Here is a 24,840-nt window from a genome sequence, read left to right on the forward strand (position 1 = left end):
GAGCAACTACAAGGAAACTGAGAACATGGAGTGTAGTAGCAACAAGAGTTACAACGCAAAGTACCTACACTTGATTTTGACCCTTATGGGACATACCAGGGCCATCTGGATTGATGTCATCAGGGACATCAGAGATGTTCACTGAACGCCATCCTGGTGGACGTCCAGACCACTGCTGATGGTGCCGGGATATCAACCTGTATCTTTGGTACAATGATGCAGGAGCAGCCCGCCAGTGCTCCCAAGGCGATCGGTAAGTGCTGACACCAAATACTAAATGGGGCTATTAGTACTAACATCCCAAACATACAAGCTTTTCAATTTTGAGATACCTCTAACTTTCAGCAGAACATGATAGGCTGGAGGAGGCAGGTATAGTAAAAAAAATATGCGGATAAACATAGCATAGACATACATTCTACAATCATACCTGTAACGTAGAGATGAGCGTAGCAGGCAGCCTTCCCAACCTTGTTGGAGATGACGCTTTTATAAACACCGGCATGAGAATGGCTGACGGAAGAGAAGACCAAGCGATGAATGTCTTTATCTGTGAAAATGACAGAGGTCAGAGCAGTGAGAGGAGGAGGATTACAATGGAGAAATAACCTGCTTTAGAGACTGTTTATCAGAGAATAAGGGCAATACTATATACCAGTCAGAGCACACAGAGCTATTACGGAGGGATAGGAGGTGCAGATAAGTACACTTGTAAACCAAATTTTACATGAAAGAAAAGGTAAGGCAGATATGGGGAATAGATTATAGATGAGAATATTAATGGGAGATATAAGAGTCTAAAGGGCACAGAGTGGATACAGAAGAGAGGCACAATGGGAGAGTTAAGAGCTTGCACTGTTCTGCAGACCCATGGTGGGAGAGAAGAAATTAGCAAACAAATGGAAAGAGAAACATGTTGGCAAAGAAAAGGAAACAGAGCTGAATAATGGAAAAGCCAAAAAGAAGTAGCATGATGACAGAACAGTTATGATGGAGCAGCAGAAGATTTAATGAGGTCTGCTGGTGAGACATGAAGTGAATGTGATGGGTTGGTGAGGTATGATGGAAGAGCAAATACAGAAGCAAATAGTAGCACTACCAGGAAAACAAACATGATGAAAGAGAAATGGGAATGAGGAAAGATGGGTGAGAAATGGGAAGGAGATACATAATAGGAATGGAAACGAGAAGTGCATAAAGTGTATGTCCATGTATTGTCAAGGATCATCATGTGGTAAGTGGTGAATCAAGGGGAATGAAAAAGGACAGCAGTATAGAAGGAGATTCTATATATGACATATGAATGACAACTGTAATCTGATGGACATGTTTGGACAGCAAAGGGAAAATAATCTTGATGTGAGATTAAAAGGGTAAGGTATTATAAGTGTACAAAGGAAAACAGAGGTATGGTGTAAATTCAATGGATGCAAGCACACTAAAGAAGATAAGTGAGGTTGTGGCACAACACCTGAAGGCTGTGAAATCAGTGGTGAAGTTAAGACTCGAGAAGTACATGAAAAGGAAAATACTATACTCACCGAAGAGAATCCTGTATTAGTCTACTCCTACACCATACCCCAAATTCCTCCATAAAACTGGGCATACTTTCTAGTATGTGATGGCACCGGAACACATTTGCACATCATAGATCATTGACTTTAAGAAATCAGAAGCCTGAACACACTCTGCAGGCCTATATGCTCGCTTCGTCCTGTCGTAAGGAATTTATATTTAATTTGCAGTCCTATCCCAGTATTGCATACTTAGAAAAAATGTGTCTTTCAGTAAAATGAAATTCATGCTGGTGGCTGCTTCTCAAATAAAATCCAAAAGGGCTTCCTAATGTAAAACTGCCAATGTGACTATAGCCATGTCAGTATGGGTACATATGCCTTTTGGCACCAGGATTTCCCTGAGGACTCACAGTCCAGAATGCATGGATAAACAAAGTTACTCACCGTAGTGACTAACATACTCCTAGTTCATAGTCCAGTTTCCACCATACTTATGGGATATTCTGTCCTTCGGGACGGGACCGGAGCACCTTTTGAAAGCATCAAAAGAAAAAGCTTGTCCTATTTTTATTTGTATTCCGAGGCCTACTTGTGTGGCTTTGGCCCCACCTTCCTGAGCCCAGCCCAGCACATCGCCTATCGGGCCTTTTCTATCGCTAAGGTTGGTAGACATTTAGCAATAATAGGGAACTTTTTACAGGGGAAGGTGGGCAGTGTTCGGCAGAATCCTATGCAGTTCCCTTAGGGAGCACTACAGAAGATTAAGAGTACAGGTATGAGCAAGAAAAATCCCCTTTGGTATCAGTCTGTACAACAAAGATTTAGTTGGTAGCTGTGGCTAAGCAGTCAGACTTATCTTAAGAGGGAGATGAGCAGTATTCAGGGTTTACACAATAGGTATCACAGTACTATGGCACAAGGAAACACTGACCAAAGCTTTCTATCAAAAAGAGAATATATAGATTTATTTTATACACATCTAGTTCAACACATAAATCACAGTTGATAAAGCAAGTTAAGTTTAGTCAAGGAAAGTATATACAACTCCCTAGTCAATTGTAGATAAGTTTGCTGTAGAGTGAAAACTGAGAAAAACGGCACAGTGAAAACCAACTACAAATGGAACTCTAGCAATTTAGCGAAAGGGAGGGAAAGCACAAGTTAAACCGAAATATCTTCAGACACCCCCTAGCAACACTTCCCTGAAGTTTTGTGAACAAGTAATGCACAGTAATACTTTAGCAGAAAGATAAGTAATTGAAAACTGAGCAAAATGGCACTTCACAAGTTAAAACAGTAGGAAGGAAGAGGTGTTTAGAAGATTCAGGTGTATCAACACATTTCTCATTGAGAATCAATCTAGGCAGGTCTGAGGAAGCGATTGGTGAATTGGTTGGTCCCACCAGCTCAAGGGAAGGAGGCTCTTGCGAAGAAGATCTCCTCTCGTCGTGTGGAAGAAAAGTGGTGAGACACTGCAGCAGGGCTTCACCGGTGGTGCAGGTGCTGAAGATGTCCGTGGCTTCTCTCCCCTTCGGTTCTGTAGTTCCAGTGGCAACGTCTTGCTCTTCCAGTCCTCAGGACCCTGCTTTTATGCAAAAAGAACCCCATTCATACAGCCTAGCTGTCACTCACAAAGTGGAGTGGTCATCTTGGCGGGAGACCATCCACCCTATCAGGATAGAGTGCGACATGGGTTGCGGACGGGGGGGTCTACTCCCCCTCCCACACAATGGACCCACCCCAGACTCAGTGGTGCCGAAAGGAGGCCTTCTTGGCAGAATCCCGCCAAAAGGACGAACAAAGGATCCCCAACCTGGGTTAGGATTTTAAAGTAAGACACGAGAAAGAATTTATATTCAAGTTCTGGCAAATAAAACCTACCGGAGTAAAGTTAATAATAAAATAAACCGGCGGTATGTTAGAGGCTGTCAGAATAAGTGGTAGCCTCGAGCAATGGGAAACTCCCATAGGAAAATATTTGCGGTCGAATATTTATGTTAGAAAGCACTGTCACCGGCCAGAAACATTAGAGAGGGGGACTTTACGGTACCCCCTCGAAAATGAACCTAAGGGAAAAACTATTAACCCTTTCCAGTACCTCCATAGTAGGAGGGGTTGTACTGGTTAAGTTCATAAGAATTGACTAGTAAAGTCAATGGGGACTTTACATGCCCTGGGAGACAGTAGTCAGTCCCAGGGTATGGGGTCTATGTTTGGGGGTCGCTACGACACCCCTGTGTCACTGTACTGAGGGTGCTGTGTAACACATGTGAATAAAGATGGTTCCTATGGGGGAGAGAAAATCCCATAGGCATTAAACACAAAAATATCCTAGAACACACATAGCAAAAATGCCTAAGAGTGGGAAAAAGAGTCTCACTCTTAGCAGGTAAAAAGAAACAAACCCTTCAAATCCAGCAAAGCTGGTGAGGGACTCTATAGGTAAGGGAAATTAGCCATAGAATGAGAATTCTCCCTAACAGGCGGGATATGGCGGAAAGGGGACTATGGACTAGAAGTACATTCGTCACTACGGTGAGTAACTCTGTTTTACTCCTACGTCCCGTCCCCTTTCCTCCATACTTGTGGGAGATTCACAAGCACTGATCCATTTGCTTCTGTATTGAGTCTGGGTGGAGGGTTTGCATGCTGCTTGGATGATGCGCATATAGTCCACAGACAGATTGAACTGAGTTAGGGACTTAACCTCAGGAACCAGGGATTGTGCAGAGGGATACCACACTCACTTCTCGTTCTGGTGTAGGAGATTGGGAATCTTTAGGTAAGGTCTTTGTGAGGACTCTGTAGGATTCATCACATACCCTTGCCCTAAAGACCTGACCTCCCGGGCCCAGGTTCTTTTCCCTCTTCTGCAACCTCAGCCTTCCCCGCATTCATAGAAGGTTCATCTGTTTTCCAATCCTATACTGGACCCTCTGAGAATGTCTCTTCTTGTACCTAGATATTTTGGGGAAATGAAAAGAAGGTATTTTCTCTGTTGGTTTGTCAAGATGTTTTACAGGCTTCAACTTTATCTGTGCCACTCGAAAAATCCATTCCTCAAAATGGGGTCCTCGCTACCCAGAATCATTGGGGTGGGAAGGTTAGGTATTACTGCCACTAATACCGATATTGTCTTTTCCAAAATGGTTATATTAAGTGTAGTTAATGAATGTCCCTTTGCCTGTCCATGAACACAGCCTATATTCTTTTAACCTATGGTTTCCCAATTGGTTGAAAGAATGGTAGCTTGTACCACAGAGCCCCTGTTCCCTGTGTCTAACTGAGGCCACATAATTTTCCCTTGTAGTAACACTGGACTCGATAACTATTCTTTTCTCCGGTACAAAACATCACATCAGGTTTTTCATTAAACCCTGCTTTTCTAGAATGAAAAGAGATGGCACTTAATTGGCATACATAATGTTGGCATAGAGAAACCCGGGGTTTGGTTTGTCTCTCTACTCTAATTTCTGCTTTAATGGTAGTATGGAGCTGTTCAGTTTATTGAATGGACAACGTTTTGTGGGATGACCCAGTTTCCCACAAGAAAAACACTCCTGTTCCGGGAGTCGGAATCCAACAGAGAACCCAAATTCCTGCCATGAGGGATCAAGTTCATCTTCACTTTCCTCTTCTATCAAAGAAGTCTCTACATCTTCTCTTCCTACTTCGAGGGTCTCCTCTTTGTCAGGGAAAATATTGACCAAAGGGAGGATTATGATATTCGGGGACTGAGAGCCTTGCCAGTTCTCTATCTCTAAAGTACAAGAAACCTTTCTAGGTAGTGGGTAGTCAGGAAAGCTGTTATTTTCCTTGTCGGGTATCCCTACTAAAGTGACCTCTACTAGCTGTTCAAATGTTCCCTCATTCTCTGAATTATATAATGGGGTGAACATAGCCTCAAAAGCATTAACATTTCCTGTTTTCCGAGGAAGAGGGATCTCTTGTATTATTGGGGTATCTGGAGCTATGCTCTCTTCATTTATTGGCCTTAACTTGGTCTGTTCGTAACTAGAGTCAGAGTTTTTCATCACCTCCCACCTCGAGTCATGTAAAAAGAATTCTGGGTTCAATTTCCTGCCAAGTTGCTTTCTCAGGTTTCCTTCACCTCCCAGCCTAATGTAAGATGGGGACAAATATTCCCATGGGGTTTCACACACCAAATGTACTACCAGCTCGCCCCTCTTAATTTGTACAGGTTGTTATGACAAATTTAAAATGACATGTTTTATTTCTTCTGTATTGAATAGAAGAGGCAACACTTTTAATCTCCACTTTCTTCTATTTCCACCCAGGGGTATAAGATAGATAACAGAGCTAGATGGAATGTCTACCTTAAGCTCTGGGGAAATTATTATTTTATCCCTTCTGGGTTTTTGGAAAAGCTGGGGAAAGAAAGGTTATACGTGTTACACTACACCTGTGTCCTAGTCGGGAGAATGGCTTGGTTGGTTAGTGGTTGAAAAGTGACCCCATCCTAGAAGGTACATAGGTATGGGTCTTATGATTTCTTTCTAGAGTTTCCAGCCCACTAGTAGACAATCTGACCTGTCCAGGTCTCTCCTTGGTTACAAATGTTATGGGACTTGACCCCCCACTGGGAGTGTTGATGTTATTCCACTTAATCCCAGACATAACAATTGTGGGGCTATTATCTATCATAGGCATGTTGTCTCAGTAATTTGTATCTACTGATTCCGATCCCACTCTTCACACCATATTTAAGGGGCCAGAAATGTGAGGCGGACAACTTTGTGAAGGTTTTTCAAAATATGCCATTTTATTAAACTCAACAGGTTTGATAAATGCATCACTATCCCCACCCTTACAAGGATTTCCCTACCTATCAAAATAACTAAAGGAAACGCTGTATCACAATGATTCTGTCCCTCACACTTGTACATACTACCAACTCAACAGGATAATAGATGACAATTCAGATATAACAAAAATAACAGTTATATTCAAAGCCTATTAACTGTTCCTCCTTTTAACCTGGGTGAGTTACCCTGCGCCAGATTCAATCAGGATTTCATTCAATACTTCAAAGGAATAAGGAAATCCTGTCTTGCAGCAAAGTCCTAATATAATTCCTCCTACTCCAGTAAGCCTATCACTTGGATTTGACCAGCAGTTCAGAATGTTCAATACGTCTTTTATCTCTCCATTGGTGGCAGAGAGTTCCACACAACTCAGTCTCAGAAAATAAATTGACTTCTACAGTTCATCAGTATCAACTAATATACTTCTGTCAGCATAACTCTGTAACAGTTCATAAAATACTTGCATCTGCAATGTTACTTTGTCAGGATGATTCCACAACAATTCACCATAATCTTTTGTGGTCTTACCACTTATTCTTCAATACTTGTAACCATGCCATAGTACTTTAATGTCTTCTGCCTGGTCCACTCCCCTGCCAGGCCTACACTACAAGGTTCTTTTGTCCTGGTGTACTCCCCTGCCAGGACTACTAAAACTATCAACACTACGACAAGTACTTATGTGCCACAGTTCTACTTCACACAACTTATAAATTGTTTTGACTCTTCACAACATTAGTTTTGACACTACTTCCTCTGGGGAATGTATGGTATCACAAGTATGCCACTGACACAATGGATACAATTTATAAAACCTTTATTGAAAATGTTGGGGTTGGAGAAACTCCTATTTTGCCCTATAACTAAGATGGGAGTAGTCTCAACCATCAAACGATAAACAAAACAGTCCATCAAATCAAAATGGCCTATGCTAACAGAAACCTAATGCCTTCCCTATCTCTTGTACGAAAAGTATAAAAAGGAGAAATGTATGTAAAAGAAAGATCAGTGTTCAAAAGAAAAAACGTAGTTGAACCAGCTCTCCTCCTCATGTTAAACCTTACGTAGTAAGGCTTTCCTCATAGGCAGGATGACACACTCTGACTCGGTTTCTAACACTCTAAGCAGTTCCAAACTGTGGATTGAGGACCACCTGGCCTTCCACGTTAAAGTCTCTTTCTTGACTTTCAAAAACGCATTCCAACGTAAAGTTTTCAAAGGTCCCCCTCTGCTGGGCTCAGACCTTACAACACACAGCTCACGTAGGTCCCCCTCTATCAGGTTCAGACCTCTCACGTCACAGTTCAACACAAACTTGCAGGGGGTTCCCTTACCCAAGCTTATTGTACTTCGGGTCTTGCTAAATCGAACTCGGACCCCTTTCAGATGTCGAAGACCTTCGAATGTGCGTGATTCTATTACCAGACCACTGCAGGACCACTTTGGCTCAAAGTTCATGGTTACTTTCACTTAGTTTGCTTTCATTGTCTGTTTGCTTTATAACTTCAAACAATGAACCTTCCACAGAGATTTTCGAATGGGCTACTTCCTTTCGCCGGACCACTCCATTACTTAGTATTGCTGATCTCACAGCTGCTTCTTACTTCAAAGTTCGTTCACAAGTCTACCTTTCTTCACGTCTCATCGACATGCGTGCAGTCTTCACTTGTGATATAATGTTGCTGCTTCATTTGTTTTAACACACACCAGTCTCTCATGTCGCTTTCCAAATCACCGCCTGTGTACGCTTCTTTCTTGTTTTGCTATTTTCAATTCACAAGTCAAGGTTAGTACCACAGGCTTGGCCTCACCTCCTCAACTCTGACGTTCACCCGAGAGGGTCGCTGGCGTCCTTGGAAAACATTGCAATCCTGACTTGTGGGATCTGGCGCTCTCCACATGTTTGTTACGGTCTGTCGAAGGCAATGACCGCCAGTAAGGAACCCTTGGGGTTTTTGGCCCGCTGGTCTCATCCCTTGGTCTGTTGCTCTGCTCCAGTAGGTGTGCCCTCATCCCGGAAGTTCTGCTCGTACTCATGTCCTGCCTCACTCAGAGTGTCATTAGGTGTTGCCTTTTATTCGTGTGAGGAGAGCTACCTGGTATTAGGTGTATGCACTTAGTGTCAAGTGCCTGGCTTTGCCTGACCTGAATAACGGGACATGTCCAGTACAATGTGAGAGAGTTAGTCTGGGGTAGATTAACAAAAAAGGGGGGAATACCGCGCCTCACCATCGGTTTCCCTACCTCAAATCTCTGAAGACCCCTCACCCAGGTAATCCTCCCGTACTGGTCCACACCCAGGGTCTGGATCGAAAGCCGAAGGCTGTGCCTCGGCCACCTGGGAGAGAGATCCTCAGGGACTAGTGGGTGAAACCAGGAGACACATTAGTGCTGCTTGTTTCACCCTTTTGATTGCTACATGCAATGCAGGTTATACTTCTCTCCTCCTAAACACCTTCTGACAGAAGGACAGTCTTCTTGCCACTCTTGTAGTACCCCTCTTGCATTAACCAAATGCTGACAATGTTTTTCTCTCACTTCTGCTCTTTTTTGGCTTAGGCAATGCTTATGTAGGTCAGTACCCCCTATTGCCTCTTTCTTCCTCCGACAATAGGGTCTATAAACAAATTGTTTCTTAATTGCCCCATCCTGGTTTTGGCAATGTTGGTTCTTTTCAACTGATATGTTATTGCACCCTTTTGGCTTTGGCAATGGCTGTTTTTAATTGTTTCTAGCAACATTCCCCCCTCATGTTTTTGGCAATTGTTCTGACTTTTAAAACCATAATGACATGCTGCTGGTTTGCTTGCCAAGTTTTTATGGAGCCACTTTCCCCACTTCGTATCTGCTTGGTATGCAAAATAATTATCTTTCTGTTTCACATCAGTTCGACATACATAGTACTTATGTTTCTGCCACTTTGCTCTGTTTTCATTAGTTCGATATTCAAAATACTTGAGTGGGCCAGTGGGCGGTTACAGAGCGCTCCAGGGTCACAATACACAAGTGAACTCACCAGGTTTGACGTGCCCATCTGCTTGCCTCACTGCCTTTGGGATATTTGCTGCTTCTGCTCATGGCGGCGCATAAAACTGCTTCACTCAGTTTTCCTTTGCCCGCGCTGATCAAAATAGGAGTGTTCCGTGCTCCAAAGGCTCTCTGGTGCTCGCCTGCCACCAGAGCCTGCTGTATTGGGGGGAAGGTGTCTCAACTTCACGCTTACCGCCACGCTACCTCTGCAACCACAATGTTCAGGGAGAAAGCTTTTACAAATAATGCTTCCTGCTGCGTGACCTCTGCAATCACGATCTTCAGGGGGAAAGCTTTTACAAATAACACTTCCCGCTGCGTGACCTCTGCAATGCAGGTATGCGAAGGAATAGACTATCTCAGAACCGACATCCGTTCTGTAAATGACGACGGTTCCGGCGTCTCTACACTCCTTCAGCTGCAACTGTATTGTGGAGCTACTGCAACCGTTCCACCTTCCACTCCTACTCTTCTTTATGGTCTGCACCGGAGGAGGGTTTTTTATACCTCCCTGTCCCTCTCAGGTGTGGGTCATTAACCCTTTTAACCTGCAACTTGCAATCTAGGGTCTCTGCATCCCTCTTCTTCGTCCCAGTACTTGTGGCATTGTGGGACTTAAGTCCCCACTGTTCAACTTGCTCCTTTTAAGGGGATAATTATTACTGAGTTTGGTTCTATCCTTAATCACCTTTTCAAAAGGAGCATTGCAAGGTTTTTACTGAATGGTTTTGTTCTCTAGGGCAACTAGTACGTCCAGAATCGAATAGGTTAATATTTAAAGATTCATCTTTAACAAATCCCCATGTTGAACATGGGAGTTTTCGACTCTACAACTGTGCTTATCTTTGGGAGGAAGATTCTTACTCCCAATACAGGATTGTTTGGAACGGTTTTTACCACCATCAGGATAAATATCTTTGGGAAATAACAGCTCCCACCTAAGACAACAAGCCATTACTTATTCTGGCATTACTGCCTCTTCCTCTGAGGAAGAACAATACTGTGCCTCTCCCAACTGAGTGCTCCCGTTGCCTTAGAGACCTTCTCTTCCTAGGTGATCCTCCCAGCTAACACCACCCTCAGGGTCGGGATCAGGTAGCGGCTGCCTTCCTCTGGCTTCCTGGGAGGAGACTTTAGGTAGTGTCTTTGGGAGGACTCCGTAGGATTCATCACAGAAGTCTGACAGGTGTTTCAACTCTGAAAACCAGAACCTGGCGGGCCACATTGAGGCTATGAAGATTAGGGAGGAGTTGTACAGCCTCCGTAGTTTTAGCACAGTGTGATGGATCAAGGGGAGGGTTGGAAAGGCAAACAGCAACATTCCGTCCCAAGAGATCTCAAGCACATCCACAGAGAGTCCAGCCTTTGGCCCTATCTGGAGGCATAAAGCAGGAGTTTCCTGTTGAAGAATGTTGCAAACAGGTCTTCACTCAGAGTTCCCCCACTGTGAAACAATCAGGGACAGCACTTGAGCGTTTAATTCTCACTTGTGATTTGCAACAGATTGCCGAATGAAGGAGTCGGCCTCTGTGTTTTTTGACCAGGTATATGGACTGCCTGAAGCCAAACATTGCTTTGCATTGCCTATCCCCAAATCTGAATAGCCAAAAGTACTAGTGGTGTAGAATTAATCTCGCCTTGTTTTTGTACATAGAATATCGCAACAGAGTTGCCCGTCCTGATGGAAACCGTTGAGTTGCAGATGTTGGGCTGAAAAGCTTTCAGGCAAGAAAAATCGCTAGAGGTTCGAGGTAGTCAAATCAAAGACCTCCAAATGGAACAACGCTGCTCCCCAGCCGAGGAGAGAGGAGTCAGTTGTTAACGTGATGTGTGGGGACAGATCTAAAAATGGAGTTCCCACTGTTATTTTGGTTAAGTACGACTACAAGCGGAGCGTTAATTGGGTATGTCTCATCTTCAACCTCGCTAGAGGAAGGGCTAAGGCGCAGGATGCCATAAGGCCCAGAATCCTCTGAAACTACCACACAGACATGTGGGTGGAACTGAGAAAAAGAGAGCATGTGTGCGATTGGTCTCTCATTCTGCCACTGGTTAGAAAAACCCTGGCATTGACTGTGTTCCAGCAAAACCCCAAGAAGATCAGGTCCTGAGAGACTGTCATTGATGATTTTTACAAGTTCACTGACAACCCCAGCTTGAATAGCATCTGGAGCAGTAGGTGAATGTGTGAAGCTGGTGTATGCAGACAGTGGCTCCGGAGAAGACAGTTGTCCAGATATGGATAGAAGTGAACTCCTCAAAGCCTGAGAAACACTGCAATCACAGCATCATCATTGCGAAAACTCTTGGTGCAGAGCTGAGCTCAAAACAAAGAACTTGGTACTGAAAGTGTTCGTCCCCTAAAACAAAGGAATTTGTGGTGCTGAGGCCATACAGGGATATGAAGGTATGCATCTTGAAGATCCACCACAAAGAGCCAATCGTCCTTTGCAAGGGAGGATCTAGCATTTGAGAGCGTGATCATCTTGAATTTTTCTTTGGGAATGTGCAGATTGAAGTCTTATAGGTCTAAAATAGTGTGCAAGCCAGCCTGGTTGGATTTCGGCACTGTTAAAATGCGGGAATAGAAACCCTCTTCTGCCCTCTTTTGCCGGACAGCCTTTCTCTATCATCCACCTGTCCAGAAGCTTCTGAACCTCGTCATGGAGAGAGGGAGATCCTTATCTTATCTTATCTTATCTTAATGACACTTATACAGAGCAAAGTTCACCCAAGTGCATCTTGGCACTATAACAGCAGGAACATTCGGACAAGCAAGTCTAAATGTAAAGATTCATTTGAACAAAAGGGTTTTCAGAGAATGACAAAAGGTGAGATGGCCCTTAGTAGCACGCAAAGGCAGAGGAAGTGAGTTCCACAGCTTGAATAGTAAATTACTCCTGTGAGCGGAGGGGATGATTAGGTACATACTGGCAAAATGTATGCTGTAGGTAATATGCCGCAGTGCCATAAAAAGCCTGGTGCACTATGCTCATGGATTTAAACTAGACCCTTTGAATAATGGGGAGCTGGTGTAGCTGTCGCAAGGCAGGAGAAATATGCATGGAGAAAGAGGTTTGCGTTACCATTCTAGCTGCAGCATTTTGCACAATCTCGAGACGACACACCAAATATAGCGTCTGGGCTAGATAAAGGGAATTACAGTCATTGTTTGCACTCAGCACCAAGGAGGCGACAGCCAGAGAATGGAACTGAGGAGGAATGAAAACAAGCACCTTAAGCAAGACCCTAAGTTTATAATTCCCGGATTGACAGACAGACGCTATCTGTGCCTTAAGAGACAAAGAGGCCGACAGCTTAACACCTAGATCCTTCACCATAGACACCAGTGCAGAAATGAGGCCAAAAGAAAAGGCATTCCATAGAGAAGAATCAGAGGGGGTGGGGGATCCACCACCAAGACCACAGTCTTGTCCCCAATCAATTTCAGCGAGTTGTCGCTCGTCCAACCACCCATGGCCTCAAGGCATCCTGCCCGTTGTAGGGGAGGAAAGGATGGAGGAATCCGTGGCATGGAAAGGTGGAAACCCGAACGAGCATCCGACAGCATCCACGGATCTTTGGTGCTGGTCCGCCACGCATCCAGGTGTAAGGAGAAGCGACCCCCCCACCAGAGTGATATGGAACCGTTCCAAGTCATCATTTGTTGTTTTTCTCAGAGGAGGAAGCACTGGTCCCGGAGGTAGAGGCTGCTGACTGGGAGAAAAAATAGTAGCCTCCTGGTTGTTTGAGCTTTCGCCTAGGGTCGCTTGGGGAACGGTCCGGTTGACGCATTTTGCGATCTTGGAAACCTCGAAACCCAGTAAAAGACCTAGATCGATAATCAGACCTTTGAGGGTAAGAGGGCTTTGCTGCAAGCTGCTTTGTTAGGACAGATACACACTTTGCAATTAAAGTGCTTGCCTTGGTCTTTGCAAACTCTTCATCAGTAGAACTGTGGAAAAGGTCTTTACCTTCAAAAGGAAGGTCTAGAACCTTCTCCTGCACCTCTTTTGTAAATGTAGTCACGTGCAACCACGCCTGCTGATTAAGAACCACACCCTGCATAAGCCCTCAAGCAGAAGTATCCATGTGATGTGCTGCAGATTCTAAGTCCTGAGCCAGGAATCTGGCATCTGACAAGCCAGTCTTGAAATCGTCAAGCCTGTTCTGAGGGATGAACTGTTCGAACTGTGACAGTTCCCTCCAAAGCTTTAGACTAGCTGCCGCTAACATTGCCTCAGAATTTGCCTGTTGAAGCTGGAGGGCATAGTTTACAAAGACTTTCTTCCCTACCAGCTCTAAGGCTTTATCTTCCCTAGACAGCACCTGTGCCGCAGAGGAAGAGGTTGCTCGGGATTTGGAGTGTGGGGTAGCAGCTGCCACAACAGTTGAAGACGGAAGAGGACACGTGGATAGAGGAAAACCTTCAGACACTTGCCATCTGTTCCTGCCTTCTATTTTTGTATTTAAGTGTTGGCCCGTGTGTGCCTTCCCCCACACCTTGGAAGCTTCTGCGAAAATGTCTTTTAGAAGAAAAAGACCAGAGTTCTCTTGAGACTTTAACGTAAGAACACCTCACAACACTCCAGTTTGCTGCACAGGAGATCCAGGAGTTGGAATGTCCAAGAGCACCATAAGATCCAAGACCCGATCATGAAATGCTTTGCCTGAACACGGAGAATCGTCATCCTCATCAAGCCCATCCGGCGTCACCATTTTGGCGACAGGCGGTGAACAGCGTGGAGCAGGATGCACAGGCTCAGACTCTGTAAGCTCAGGGATCCAAGCCAGTGGAGGTAGAGGTGGTAAAGGCAGAGCTACTATTGGATGAGGTGGTGGAGGTGGAGACTCCTGAGGCTCGGGAAATTATAAGTTACTCACTGTAGTGACTAACATACTCTTAGTCCACAGTCCCCTTTCCTCCATACTGCATTGGCGTTCCTTCCAAGGTACGGGAGACAGAATCTTTTTCACCAGAAAAAACCTTCCCCTTTAAATGATGAGGTGCGCGTGGGTGCGGCCCAGGGAGCATGCACTACCCTAACTCCGCCCTCCAGTGCCACACCACAGTCCCCATTGACGCGGCGTCGACAAGAGATTTAAAATTGCCTAATGACACCAGTATTATTAGGGGGGAAGTTGGTGGGAAGTATGGAGGAAAGGGGACTATGGACTAAGAGTATGTTAGTCACTACGGTGGAGAGGAGACCCTCCTTAAGCAAATAGGTTCCTGAGAACGGCCTGTCCGAAACTACATCAGATCTAGAGCCAGCATCCAAACAGTAACACATGCAGAAAGCCGAGGAAGAGGCCCAAGTGGCCGCCCTGCTTATGACTTGCCAAGGGACATGGCACTGGAATGAGATGGCCGTTGCCTTGCCTGACTGCGTGGGCATGCATGTTGGCCGGGAGCGGCTTGTGCTGGCCCTCATACGCTTCTTTGATGGCAGAGACCATCCAGCAGGATATGGAAGCCTTAGAGGCCTGATAGCCTGGTCTTGATCCTCCGAAAGTGACAAAGAGGGCGTCCGATTTGCAGAAACCCTTGGTCTTGTCCAAGTAGAATTTCAGGACACGCCTGACATCCAGGCAGTGCAGCACTCTCTGTGCTTCGTCCTGGGATCGGGGGAAAACGTAGGAAGGACTATTTCCTCGTTCAAGAGGAAAGTAGAGGGAACCTTGGGCAGAAATGCCGGGGGTGTCCGCAGCACTACCTTGTCCTTGTGAAAGGTCGTATATGGCTCAGAGGCGACAAGCGCCTGGATCTCGCTGACTCTACGAGCTGAGGTAAGGCCGACTAGTAAGGTCGTCTTGATGGTGACCAGCCTGATGTCCACGGACGCCCTTGGCTCAAACTGTTTGTGCGCCTGTGCGCCCAAGACTATGTTAAGGTCCCACACCGGGTGCGGTCTCTTGACGGGTGGGTAGAGCCTTGCGAGACCCATCAGAGGTTTCTTAACGATACGGATGCAGGAGGAGAAAATGCGCTCCTCTGAGTTCCTGTAAGCCCCAATGGCTGCAAGGTATGTGCAGCAGGTGTCCACCTGCACGCCTGAATGACCGAGGTGTGCCGAAAAGGAAAGCACGTCATCCAAAGTGCACGCCAGGGGGTCGATTCCCTTGGAGTTTGCCCAGTGGCAGAATCTGGTCCAATTGCTTTTGTACTTGGCCCTGGTAGCTTTGCGAATGGCGTTTTATATGATATCCAGATTGGCCAGTGAGAGGCTAAGGTGCCGAAGCGTTACCTGCTCAGGTACCATGCTATGAGGGCTAGTTTCCCTGGTGCAGGGTGGATGTCTGTGCCCCCCTGCTGTGCCAGAAGATGGGCTGGGCCCATTGGGAGGTGAATCGGGGACACCGCCGAGAGACTGAGTAGCTCCGAAAACCATGGCCTGGCCGGCCACCATGGAGCTATTAGAACGATGAGGAGTCGGCGAGACTCCTTAATTTTGCAAATTACCCTGTGGATCAGGGGAGTGGGAGGAAAGGCGTAGGCTTTCATGCCGGTCCACTGGAGGTGAAATGCGTCACCCAGGGAGCCGGGGCCCTGACCTTGCTAGGATGTGAACTGGGGACACTTCCTGTTGTGTCAGGTGGCAAAGAGATCCACATGTGGGTGTCCCCACCTGTTGATGATCTCCTGAATAATGCGGTTGTTTAGCTGCCACTCGTAATTGTCCGCTCCCAGCCTGCTGAGCCTGTCCGCTTCCATGTTGGATTCCCCCGGGAGGTGGTCTGCTGTGAGGTAAATGTCATTTTCCAGGGCCCACTCCCACATGCTGATCGCCAGTCTGCACATAGGAGGGGATCTGGTGCCTCTCTGCTTGTTGACGTAGTACATGCTGGTCGAGTTGTCCGCCTGGATGAGGACAACCTTGCCTCTGAGAAGTGGTAGGAATGCGTTGAGTGCCAGCCAGACGGCGTTCAGGTCAAGCCAATTGATGTGGTATTCCTGCTCCTGTCGAGTCTAGGTGCCGTGAACCGAGAGATCGTCCAGGGAGGCTGCCCAGCCCTCGAGCGAGGAATCCGTGGTGATGGTGGCCTGCGGAGTGGGCCGCCAGAAGGGCTTGCCTGTCCGCTGGTTGCAGTCTCTGGACCACCAACTCAGGTCCGGGTGGATAGATGGCGGAACGTTGATCATCTCGGATTGAGAGCCCCGCTCCTGGTTCCATGAGGCTGCGAAGAGCAGCTGAATTCTCCTCATCCTTAATCTCGTGTGCAGAATGGCTAATAAGACCACTGCCAGAAGACCCAGGAGATGTTGGTACCACCATGCCGAGGTCATTTCTCTGTTGAGGAAGTGGCCGGTGGCCCTCTTAATGGCCGAGATTTTGGCCTCCGACGGAAATACCTTCTCGGAGCACGTGTCCCCGATGAGGTCCAGGAATGTCAGAGTCTGCGTAGGCTGCAGCTGTGACTTCTTGAGATTGAGGGAGAAGCGCAGATCGTGCAGTGTGTTCCTAAGGGCTTGGGAAGAGTGATGAACTGCTTCCGGAGATGTAGCCCTGACGAGCCAGTCGTCGAGGTATGGGTAGATGTGGAGGCCCTGCATTCTGAGGAGGGCCGCCACGGCATTCATGATTCTGGTAAAGACCCGAGTTGAGGCCAAAAAGAAGGACCTTGTATTGAAAATGGTAGCCCATGATCCTGAACTGTAGGAATGAACGATGGGGCTGTCAAATCGGGACGTGTAGGTACGTGTCTTTCAGATCCAGGGAACACATCCAGTCTCCCTTGTCCAATGTCTCCGCTATAAATGCTGGCGTAACCATCTTGAATTTTTGCAGGGGTAAGGAAAGGTTGAGGGTGGAAAGGTCCAGCACAACTCTCAGGTCCGCTTGGTTCTTCTACTGAATGGCAAAAATCCTGGGGTAAAAGCCAAAGCCCTGCTGGGAGGCATGGACTTTCTCCACTGCCTGGCTCTCTACGAGAGACCGGATCTTCACCAAAAGAGTTGCTGTCCCAACCTGTGGGAGTGGAGGGGAGGAGGAAAGAGAGGCTAGTATAGGAAGGCGGTACCCCATGGATATTACGGATAGGATTCAGGGGTCTGCGAAATTCTGGCGCCAGAAATGTGCATGGAGTGCAAGCCTGCCCCCCACCAGAGACATGTGGGCCCGAAGGGGCGTGTCATGCTTTCTTTCCCTCAGAGGCTGTCGCTGAAGAGGGGGACTGGAAAAAGCCCTTACTGCCCCCCCCTTTTTGTTGCTTGCGCTGGTTCTGAGACGGCAAGCGGTCCGGCTGCCAGGATCTGCGTTCTTTGTAAGGATGGATAAAGACTTAGCTGTTTGTGAGCTGTTTTTCTTCTTGTCCAGCTCTTCGTCCGTAGAGGAGTGGAACAGCCCCCCCACCCCCCTCGAACGGTAGATCTAGAATGCATTCCTGGACATCCAGGTTGAATTTTGTTGCCCGGAGCCAGGCTGTTCTTCTCATGTCGGTGGCAATACAGATGACACAGCCTGAGGTATCAATATGAGCCACTGTGGATTCCATGAGGTCATGCGCCACCAGCTTGGCTTCAGCTAGCCCCGCCTTAAAGCATGATTGGCTCTGGGTGGGGAGTTCCGGGAGGAAGTCCGCAATTTCCCGCCATAATCTTTGGTTGGCGGATGCCAGCATGGCATCAGCGTTGGCTTGACGTAGATGTGAAAAGGCGTTGGAATAGAGTTTGTTTGTTTGTTTGTTTGTTTATTTGTAATGCGCGCCAGATCCAAGGGTAACCGGGCGCAGTGAAGAGAATATGCAAAACTTACAGTGTTACAAAAATTACAGTGTTACAAATCATTACAATGTTACATAGAGTTGCAGTGTTACATAATTTACAGTGATAAAGAGAAAGTTATGTACAGTCTTAACAGGGAGCATAACTGATCAAGCGAAGCGGTCAGTTATATGCAGTGTTACTAGAATTATTTACAATTGTGATATCTCTAATAATACATATATACATTCAGATAGCGTATCATAACACACATGTCTGTTGGTACCTTACATATTTTTGTCATTGAGGTGTTTGATCAGATTCATTCTAAAGTGTGAGAACGGTTGGTCTTTTCTCAAGTTATGTGGCAGGGCATTCCATCATTTAGCTGCTAGCACAGGGAAACTGGTGCCGCCAATTTTAGCAAGTTTGAATCTAGGAATTGCCAAGCAGTTGGAGTTAGGAGTTCTTGTGGGCCTACTGGAGATTTTTCTTTTTATTTTGTCAATCAGGTAGCTAGGAGCAGCATTATTGAGGGCTTTGTACGTCAAGGAGGACATTTTTAAATAGATTTTATTGTCGGAGGAGAGCCATTTGTATTGGTGTCTGATAGAGGAGATATGTTCCCTTTTATTTATGCCTAGAGCAACTCTGAGGGCATTATTTTGTAAGATTTGTAGCCTTTTGATGATAGTTTTATTAGCACCACTGTAAAGGGCATTGCAGTAATCAAGTCGGGATAATATTAAGGCTCTCGCTAGGATCATACAGCTATCGTTAGATAAGAAGGGTTTACCTGCTCTTATTAATTTACAGGTGTAAGCTGTAGTGGAAGCTAAGGAGTTCATTTGTTTGGTGAAAGACATAGTGGAACCTAGTGTTTTTACTTCTCTCGAAACCTTAATGCTATTGCCGTCTATGTTAAACATGGAGTAGTCCTTGCCTAACTTGTTGATATTGGCTTGCGTGCCCAGGATAATCAGCTCAGTCTTATCATCGTTCAGGCAGAGGCCATGGGATGCCATCCATGCCTGAGTAATGAGGTACACCCTATTCACCAACTTCCTGTCCTTGCTATGATCCCCAGAAAGCGGGAGGAGAATCTGTGTATCATCTGCATAATTAGTATAGGTGATACCTAGAAGGTCCAGATCATCAAAGAGGGGTTAAGTGAATATGTTGTATAAGGTTGGTGAGACACGGGATCCTTGAGGGACTCCGCACGTGATTGGTGAAGGGTCAGCTGCTGCCGAAGGGGAGAAGACTCTCATTGTTCTCTCGCTCAAAAAGGATTCAATCCATTTAGTGGCATGGGTGGAGAAGTGTGCAGCAGTGTCCAAGTGTTTGCAGAGGACCTTGAGGTCCACCAAATCGAAGGCAGCTGAGAGATCAAGTAGAAGGAGGAGTGCTGTCTTACCTTGATCTCTCAGTTCGTCTATTTGGGTCTTTAAATCAATGAGGGCTGTTTCAGTTCCGTGGAGTGGACGGAAACCAGATTGTCTAGCTCCCAATAGATTATGTAGTTCAAGATGTCTTTGAATTTGTGTATAGGCAACCTTGTCTAGTATTTTCAGTAAGAAAGGTACCGTAGTAATGGGCCGATAATTGGTGGGGATGAGGGGGTCTAGAGTCTGCTTCTTGAGAAGCGGGAGCACCCATGATTGTTTTAGGTTAGCCGGGATGTTACCTGTGGCGAAGGAGGCGTTTATCAGTTTGGAAATGAACAGTGAAAGGTCTCTGGCAGCGTCTTTTATTAGTTGTGCTGGGCAGATGTCACCTTTGCAATTTGAAGGTTTAAGGGAAAGAATGTTTTTTTTCTACCTCTAAGGTGGTAGTTTTAGTGAAGGAGAATTTGTTGGTAGGGTTGTTGGTGGTGTCGTTGAGTGACGGCTTATTTGGGAGGTTTAAGGATTCTTTTTTTAGTTGGATTTTGTTTTCGGGCGTGGTAATTTTATTTGCTAAGGCAGTTTGGATATCTGTACACCTGGTTTGGTCCTTAATACAGGTATCTGGTGTGGCAATGGGAGACTCAAGTTCTTTCAGGATGGAGAAGAGTTCCTTCATACTTGAGTTAGAGTTGGCAATGCGAACATTGTAAGAGTTACGCTTTGCTAGGCAGATTTCATTTTTGTAGTGCCGGGAAATGTTAGTTAAATTAACTTTGTTCTCCTCGGTTGGGCATAGTTTCCAGTCTGATTCGCATTTTCTTTTTGTTAGGCGCAGGGCCTTAAGTTCTGGCGTGAACCACTTGTTTAAATGTGCCTTGGGTTTACTTGTTCTCATTTTAAGTGGGGCGACTTTGTCCATAGTGTTACGCATGATATTGTTGTATTCGTTGACCAATGCACTAGGGTCGAGGTTGTCTGGTAGTGCATTTAAGGTTGGAAGGATCAGGGGAATAATATTGTCCACTGTGATGTTCTTTTTGTTTCTAGTGGGGCAGGGTGGAGCCACCTGTAGGACTGGACTGGGTGGTTTAGTGGTTAGTAGGTTAAAGGACACCAGGGAGTGGTCGGTCCAAGATAGGGGCGTAATAGAGGAGACTATGGCTGCGCAGTTGGCGTCAGCGATCCAGTCAAGTATTCTGCCCTTCACATCGGTAGGGGTGTTGACTTTTTGGGTTAGTCCTAAGGTGTTAAGGGTGTTGGCAATAGTTGATGCATGAGCATCTGCTTGGTCGTTGAAGCCAAGGTTAAAGTCCCCTAGTATCAGCAATTGTGAGGTAGTTTTGGTGTTGTTGGACAGAAGGCTGTGCAGATCCTCCTCGAAGGTTCCAAGTGGACCCGGTGGTCTGTAAATTAGGTGAATAGATAGAGTTTGGGTATTGTTTATGGGGATTTTCGCAGTGGCGTTTCACAGGATTGCATGGTTGTGGCAGGGGCTAGCCGTAATGATAGGTTTATTTTGGATATAATGGCGATACCACCTCCACGGGAGCCTTCTCGGTCCTGCCTAGATATGGTATAACCGTCGGGAATGGCCAACATGAGTGATGGACCTGCCGTACTGTGTAGCCAGGTCTCGGTTATAGCAATAAAGTCTAGATTGGCTTCTGTAATTAGGTCAGCTAGGTCGATGGCGTGTGTCACTAGGGATCTTAGATTAAGGAGTACTCCCTTGAGGGAATGTCCTTCAGGGTCCATTTTAGTTAGGGCAGAATTTGATGAGTTGATATTTGTCTTAAGCTAAGTTTGGGTACTTATGTTCACTGGTAAAGAATGGGAGGAATTGGGACCAATACATTTCCTGGTATGTTGGCCTTTCATTGTACGCTTTATAGCAGGAAGGGATCTTCTAAGTGGTTCATGAAGTTGATTGAGTCTGGCACGTAATTTGAGGTTTCTCTCGTAAGTTGGAGTGGGCTGAGAGGTATAGGCTGGTATGGCCTGGTGCAAAGGGCTGTTATGGCCATAGTCGTTGAATACCTTAGGAGTGGTGGGTAGGAGCGGATGCACGAGAATTGACTTGCAAAGGGGAGCTTCAGTATGGCACTTCTGGGTACTGGGGGCATGAAACGTGGCCATGACCAATATAGTATAGATGTTATGTAAGCTTGACATAGTGCAGAGCTATCCCTAGTGACTATTGATGCCACTTAGTGTGAGCAGACTAAGATTTCAGGCAGTCTAAGTTATTGGGTGTCGGATAACTAAATGACTAAGAGCAGGCACGTTAAAATGCTAGGTGCATTTTACCAAGTGTGGCAGAATCTATACAGTCCGGATGCCATTCACTAGTAAGGCACAAATCTGCGAGGCACGAATGGGCAGTAATTAAAATACATAACATAGCATAGGGTTGGGTAGTTGCTGGACAACGTTCGGATATCACAACCTAGGCATAAGTACAATGTGCAAGCATGTGTGAGCAACTATGCAATCTGTCTAGATTCGAAATTCATAACCCGGGCAAAAACACAATATGCAGGCATGTGTGAGCAACTATGCAATCTGTCTAAATTCAAAATTCACAACCAGGACAAAAGCACAATATGCAGGCATGTGTGCGCAACTATGCAATCTGTGTAGATTTGAAATTCACAACCAGGACAAAAGCACAATATGCAGGCATGTGTGCGCAACTATGCAATCTGTCTAAATTCGAAATTCACAACCATGACAAAAGCACAATATGCAGGCATGTGTGCGCAACTATGCAGTCTGTCTAATTTCGAAATTCACAGCCTGGGCAAGGATACCAAAATACTGAGATACAGTATACATGTAAGAGCAGCTATGGCATCAAGGTTTGACTATACGGGCGGTCTATACAGATAGGTAAAATCTGCTGCAGTAGCGCTTAAACTGGAGAGCAGTGAGAGCAGTTTCTTGCCATACGCCTCCAATATCTTCTCCTCCTTGCCTAGCAGAGCCGCAGAGGAAGAGGCTGAGGACGACTGGGGCTTGGAGTATAGTGATGCCGCAGCGATCACCAAGGAGTGTGGCTGAGGATGGGCCGAAGCAAGAGTGTATCCCCCCACCTTCCTGTACTTGGCGTCCAGGCGTCAATTGACCGGCTGGGCCGAGTGGGGTTTAAGCCAGCCCTTCTTGGCCAGGGAGACTATATCGGTCTGCATAGGAATCCACGATTTGGCAGAGGGGCGTCGCGTGAGGACTTCAGCCAGAACACCTCTGCCGACTGCTCGACAATGGGTTGCGGGAGGCCTAGGTACTCCGCCAGACCAGCAAGACGTTCGTGTGAGGCCCTGGCTGAGGATGGCGTGTCTGGATCCTCCTCCTCATCTGTATCCTGCAGATCTGGAGGATCCTGTGAAGGAGGAGAAGTAGTTGGCGCCGGAGGCTGGGGTACAGGGCCCGCGGACGGAGGCTGAGGAGGTGGGGGAGGCTGGTACAGAGCCCCCTGTAGAGTCGGCTGGGGGGCCTGAGGAGGTGGCTGCGCCGGGGCCTGGGGCGTCGGCGGAGGCATCTGTGGTGCCACTAGCATTGCAGGCAGGACTTCCCTGATGGCGTCTTTGATGATAACCCCCATCTGAGGTGACTTCATGAGGCCGAGGAACTTTCCGAAGAGCACCTCCTCGCTGGCCAAAGAGGTGGCACGGGGGTGCCGACGGGGTAGCAAGGCGTTGCTGGAGCCGCTGTGTACCCTGTCCATATGGACGCAAAGGAAAGCTGCCCTGCGCAAATGAGGGGTAGACTGTAGGCCACATACCTGGTTGAGACCAGTCCCACATTGACACTCGTTCTTTGCCGAATTTCTGGAATGGCTTCGACGGGTGCCTCTTTCTGGCACGGCAGCCATTTTGTCGAGCTGCCTGCTCGGACTGCTGGGCCCGGCCTCCTCCAAGACTCTTGCGTGTGGATCACGAGACCTACCCTGCTCCTCGGGCCTACGCCTGGTAGGTGTGACACCCTCGACCCGGGGGTCGGTAGAGCTGCGTTTAGGCGCCCCCTTAGACGTATTGCTGGTATCAGGGCATAGCCCCTCGGCCATGGTGCTGGTAAAAGGGCGGAGCCCCTCGGGTGGAGACCCGTGAAAGAACCTTCCGGTCCCTCAACACTGCGACCGGGAGGATCCGAGGATCCCTCGACCCGAAGGCCGGTAGCTGAAGCAGCCTCGGTGCATGTGCTTGTAGAAGGACCTGACCGGTCCCTCCCATGCCGGATGAGTCACTGGGAAGGAGGCGCCCTTGCGAGGTGCGATGGAGAATATCGGCCCTACCTTGGGCCTGGTTTGATGCTTCACGAAGTTCTTGAGATCCTCTGGAGGCGACCTCGGGAAGAGCTCTCTCCACCTGGCTAGTCTGTTCTTCAGCACCTTCGAGGACAGCGAATCACATGCCGAACATGATTGCCAATAGTGGTCTGGGCCAAGGCAACGTAGGCAGTGGGCGTGGGGGTCTGAAATAGGGAAGAGCCCGTTGCAGGATTGACACCTGCTGAACCCTGTAGAAGTTGACATGCGCCGGGGAGGAGGTTGACTCCTAAGGACCGAGTACCTGAATGATAAAAAAGACAAAGAGAAGAAGTATCTGCGCGTGGAATTACATGGCCGAAGCCAAACCCAGGAGCGCTGGTGAATTCGGCCCGTTCCTGTCAATGCGGAAAAGGGGACTGAGGTGTGGCGCCGGAGGGCAGAGTCAGGGCAGCGCATGCTCCCTGGACCGCACCCCCGCGCGCCTCTAAATTTAAAGGGGAAAAAGGTTTTTTCTGGTGAAAAAGGTTCCGTCTCCCATCCCTTGGATGGGACGCCCAGAAAAGGGGACGGACTTAAGAGTACAAGTTCTCTGGAGAGGTCTTTAAAGTATGTCCTCATTGGATCAGAGTGCATTTGGTTTTAGAAACGGCAAAAGGACGCTTCCTCTGAAGATGGTCTTAGGCGTGGTGACGGAGCTGGTCTATCAAACGGGCTATGATACCACGACTATATTGGCGCTGGTTGCCAAGAAGGGCCTCCCAAGTATGGATCCACGTAGTGTAATGGGGCTGATGTAGGAGGCAGAGATATATGATATGATATGATATGATATATGATATGATATGATATGGCATTTATAGTGTTTCAAGGTGTGACGAGGCAAAGGGGGGAGAAAGGGAGGACAGACAACGATCCTACTAGGCGAGGTGTCATTCAGATCGCACAAGTTTATGGTAGGGGGGAAAGGAAAAGTGCGCGGGGGAAAGGGAGAGGGGAAAGTGCAGTACATGGGAAAGTGGAATAAATAAGATAAATAAAACACACAAAACAGCCAGCTGGTGGCAAGTGCAAGGAAGTGCACACATCAGTGCTGAAAGGGGGACTGAAG

At 47.0% G+C, this 24,840-nt stretch overlaps 1 protein-coding gene across 4 annotated transcripts in view; it reads right to left on the minus strand.

Moving 5' to 3' along the window:
* SPEG (striated muscle enriched protein kinase) overlaps window positions 1-24,840 on the minus strand; it is a 2,620,794-nt gene that overhangs the window by 1,154,123 nt on the left and 1,441,831 nt on the right. For all 4 annotated transcript variants that reach the window (XM_069616880.1, XM_069616879.1, XM_069616881.1 and 1 more), the window contains one exon: window positions 431-550. In XM_069616880.1, the coding sequence (XP_069472981.1) occupies window positions 431-550 (120 nt within the window). The remainder of the gene's footprint in view (window positions 1-430; window positions 551-24,840) is intronic.

Source organism: Ambystoma mexicanum, chromosome 9 (assembly GCF_040938575.1).
Source record: "Ambystoma mexicanum isolate Mex_15411 chromosome 9, UKY_AmexF1_1, whole genome shotgun sequence".
Lineage (NCBI taxonomy): Eukaryota > Metazoa > Chordata > Amphibia > Caudata > Ambystomatidae > Ambystoma > Ambystoma mexicanum.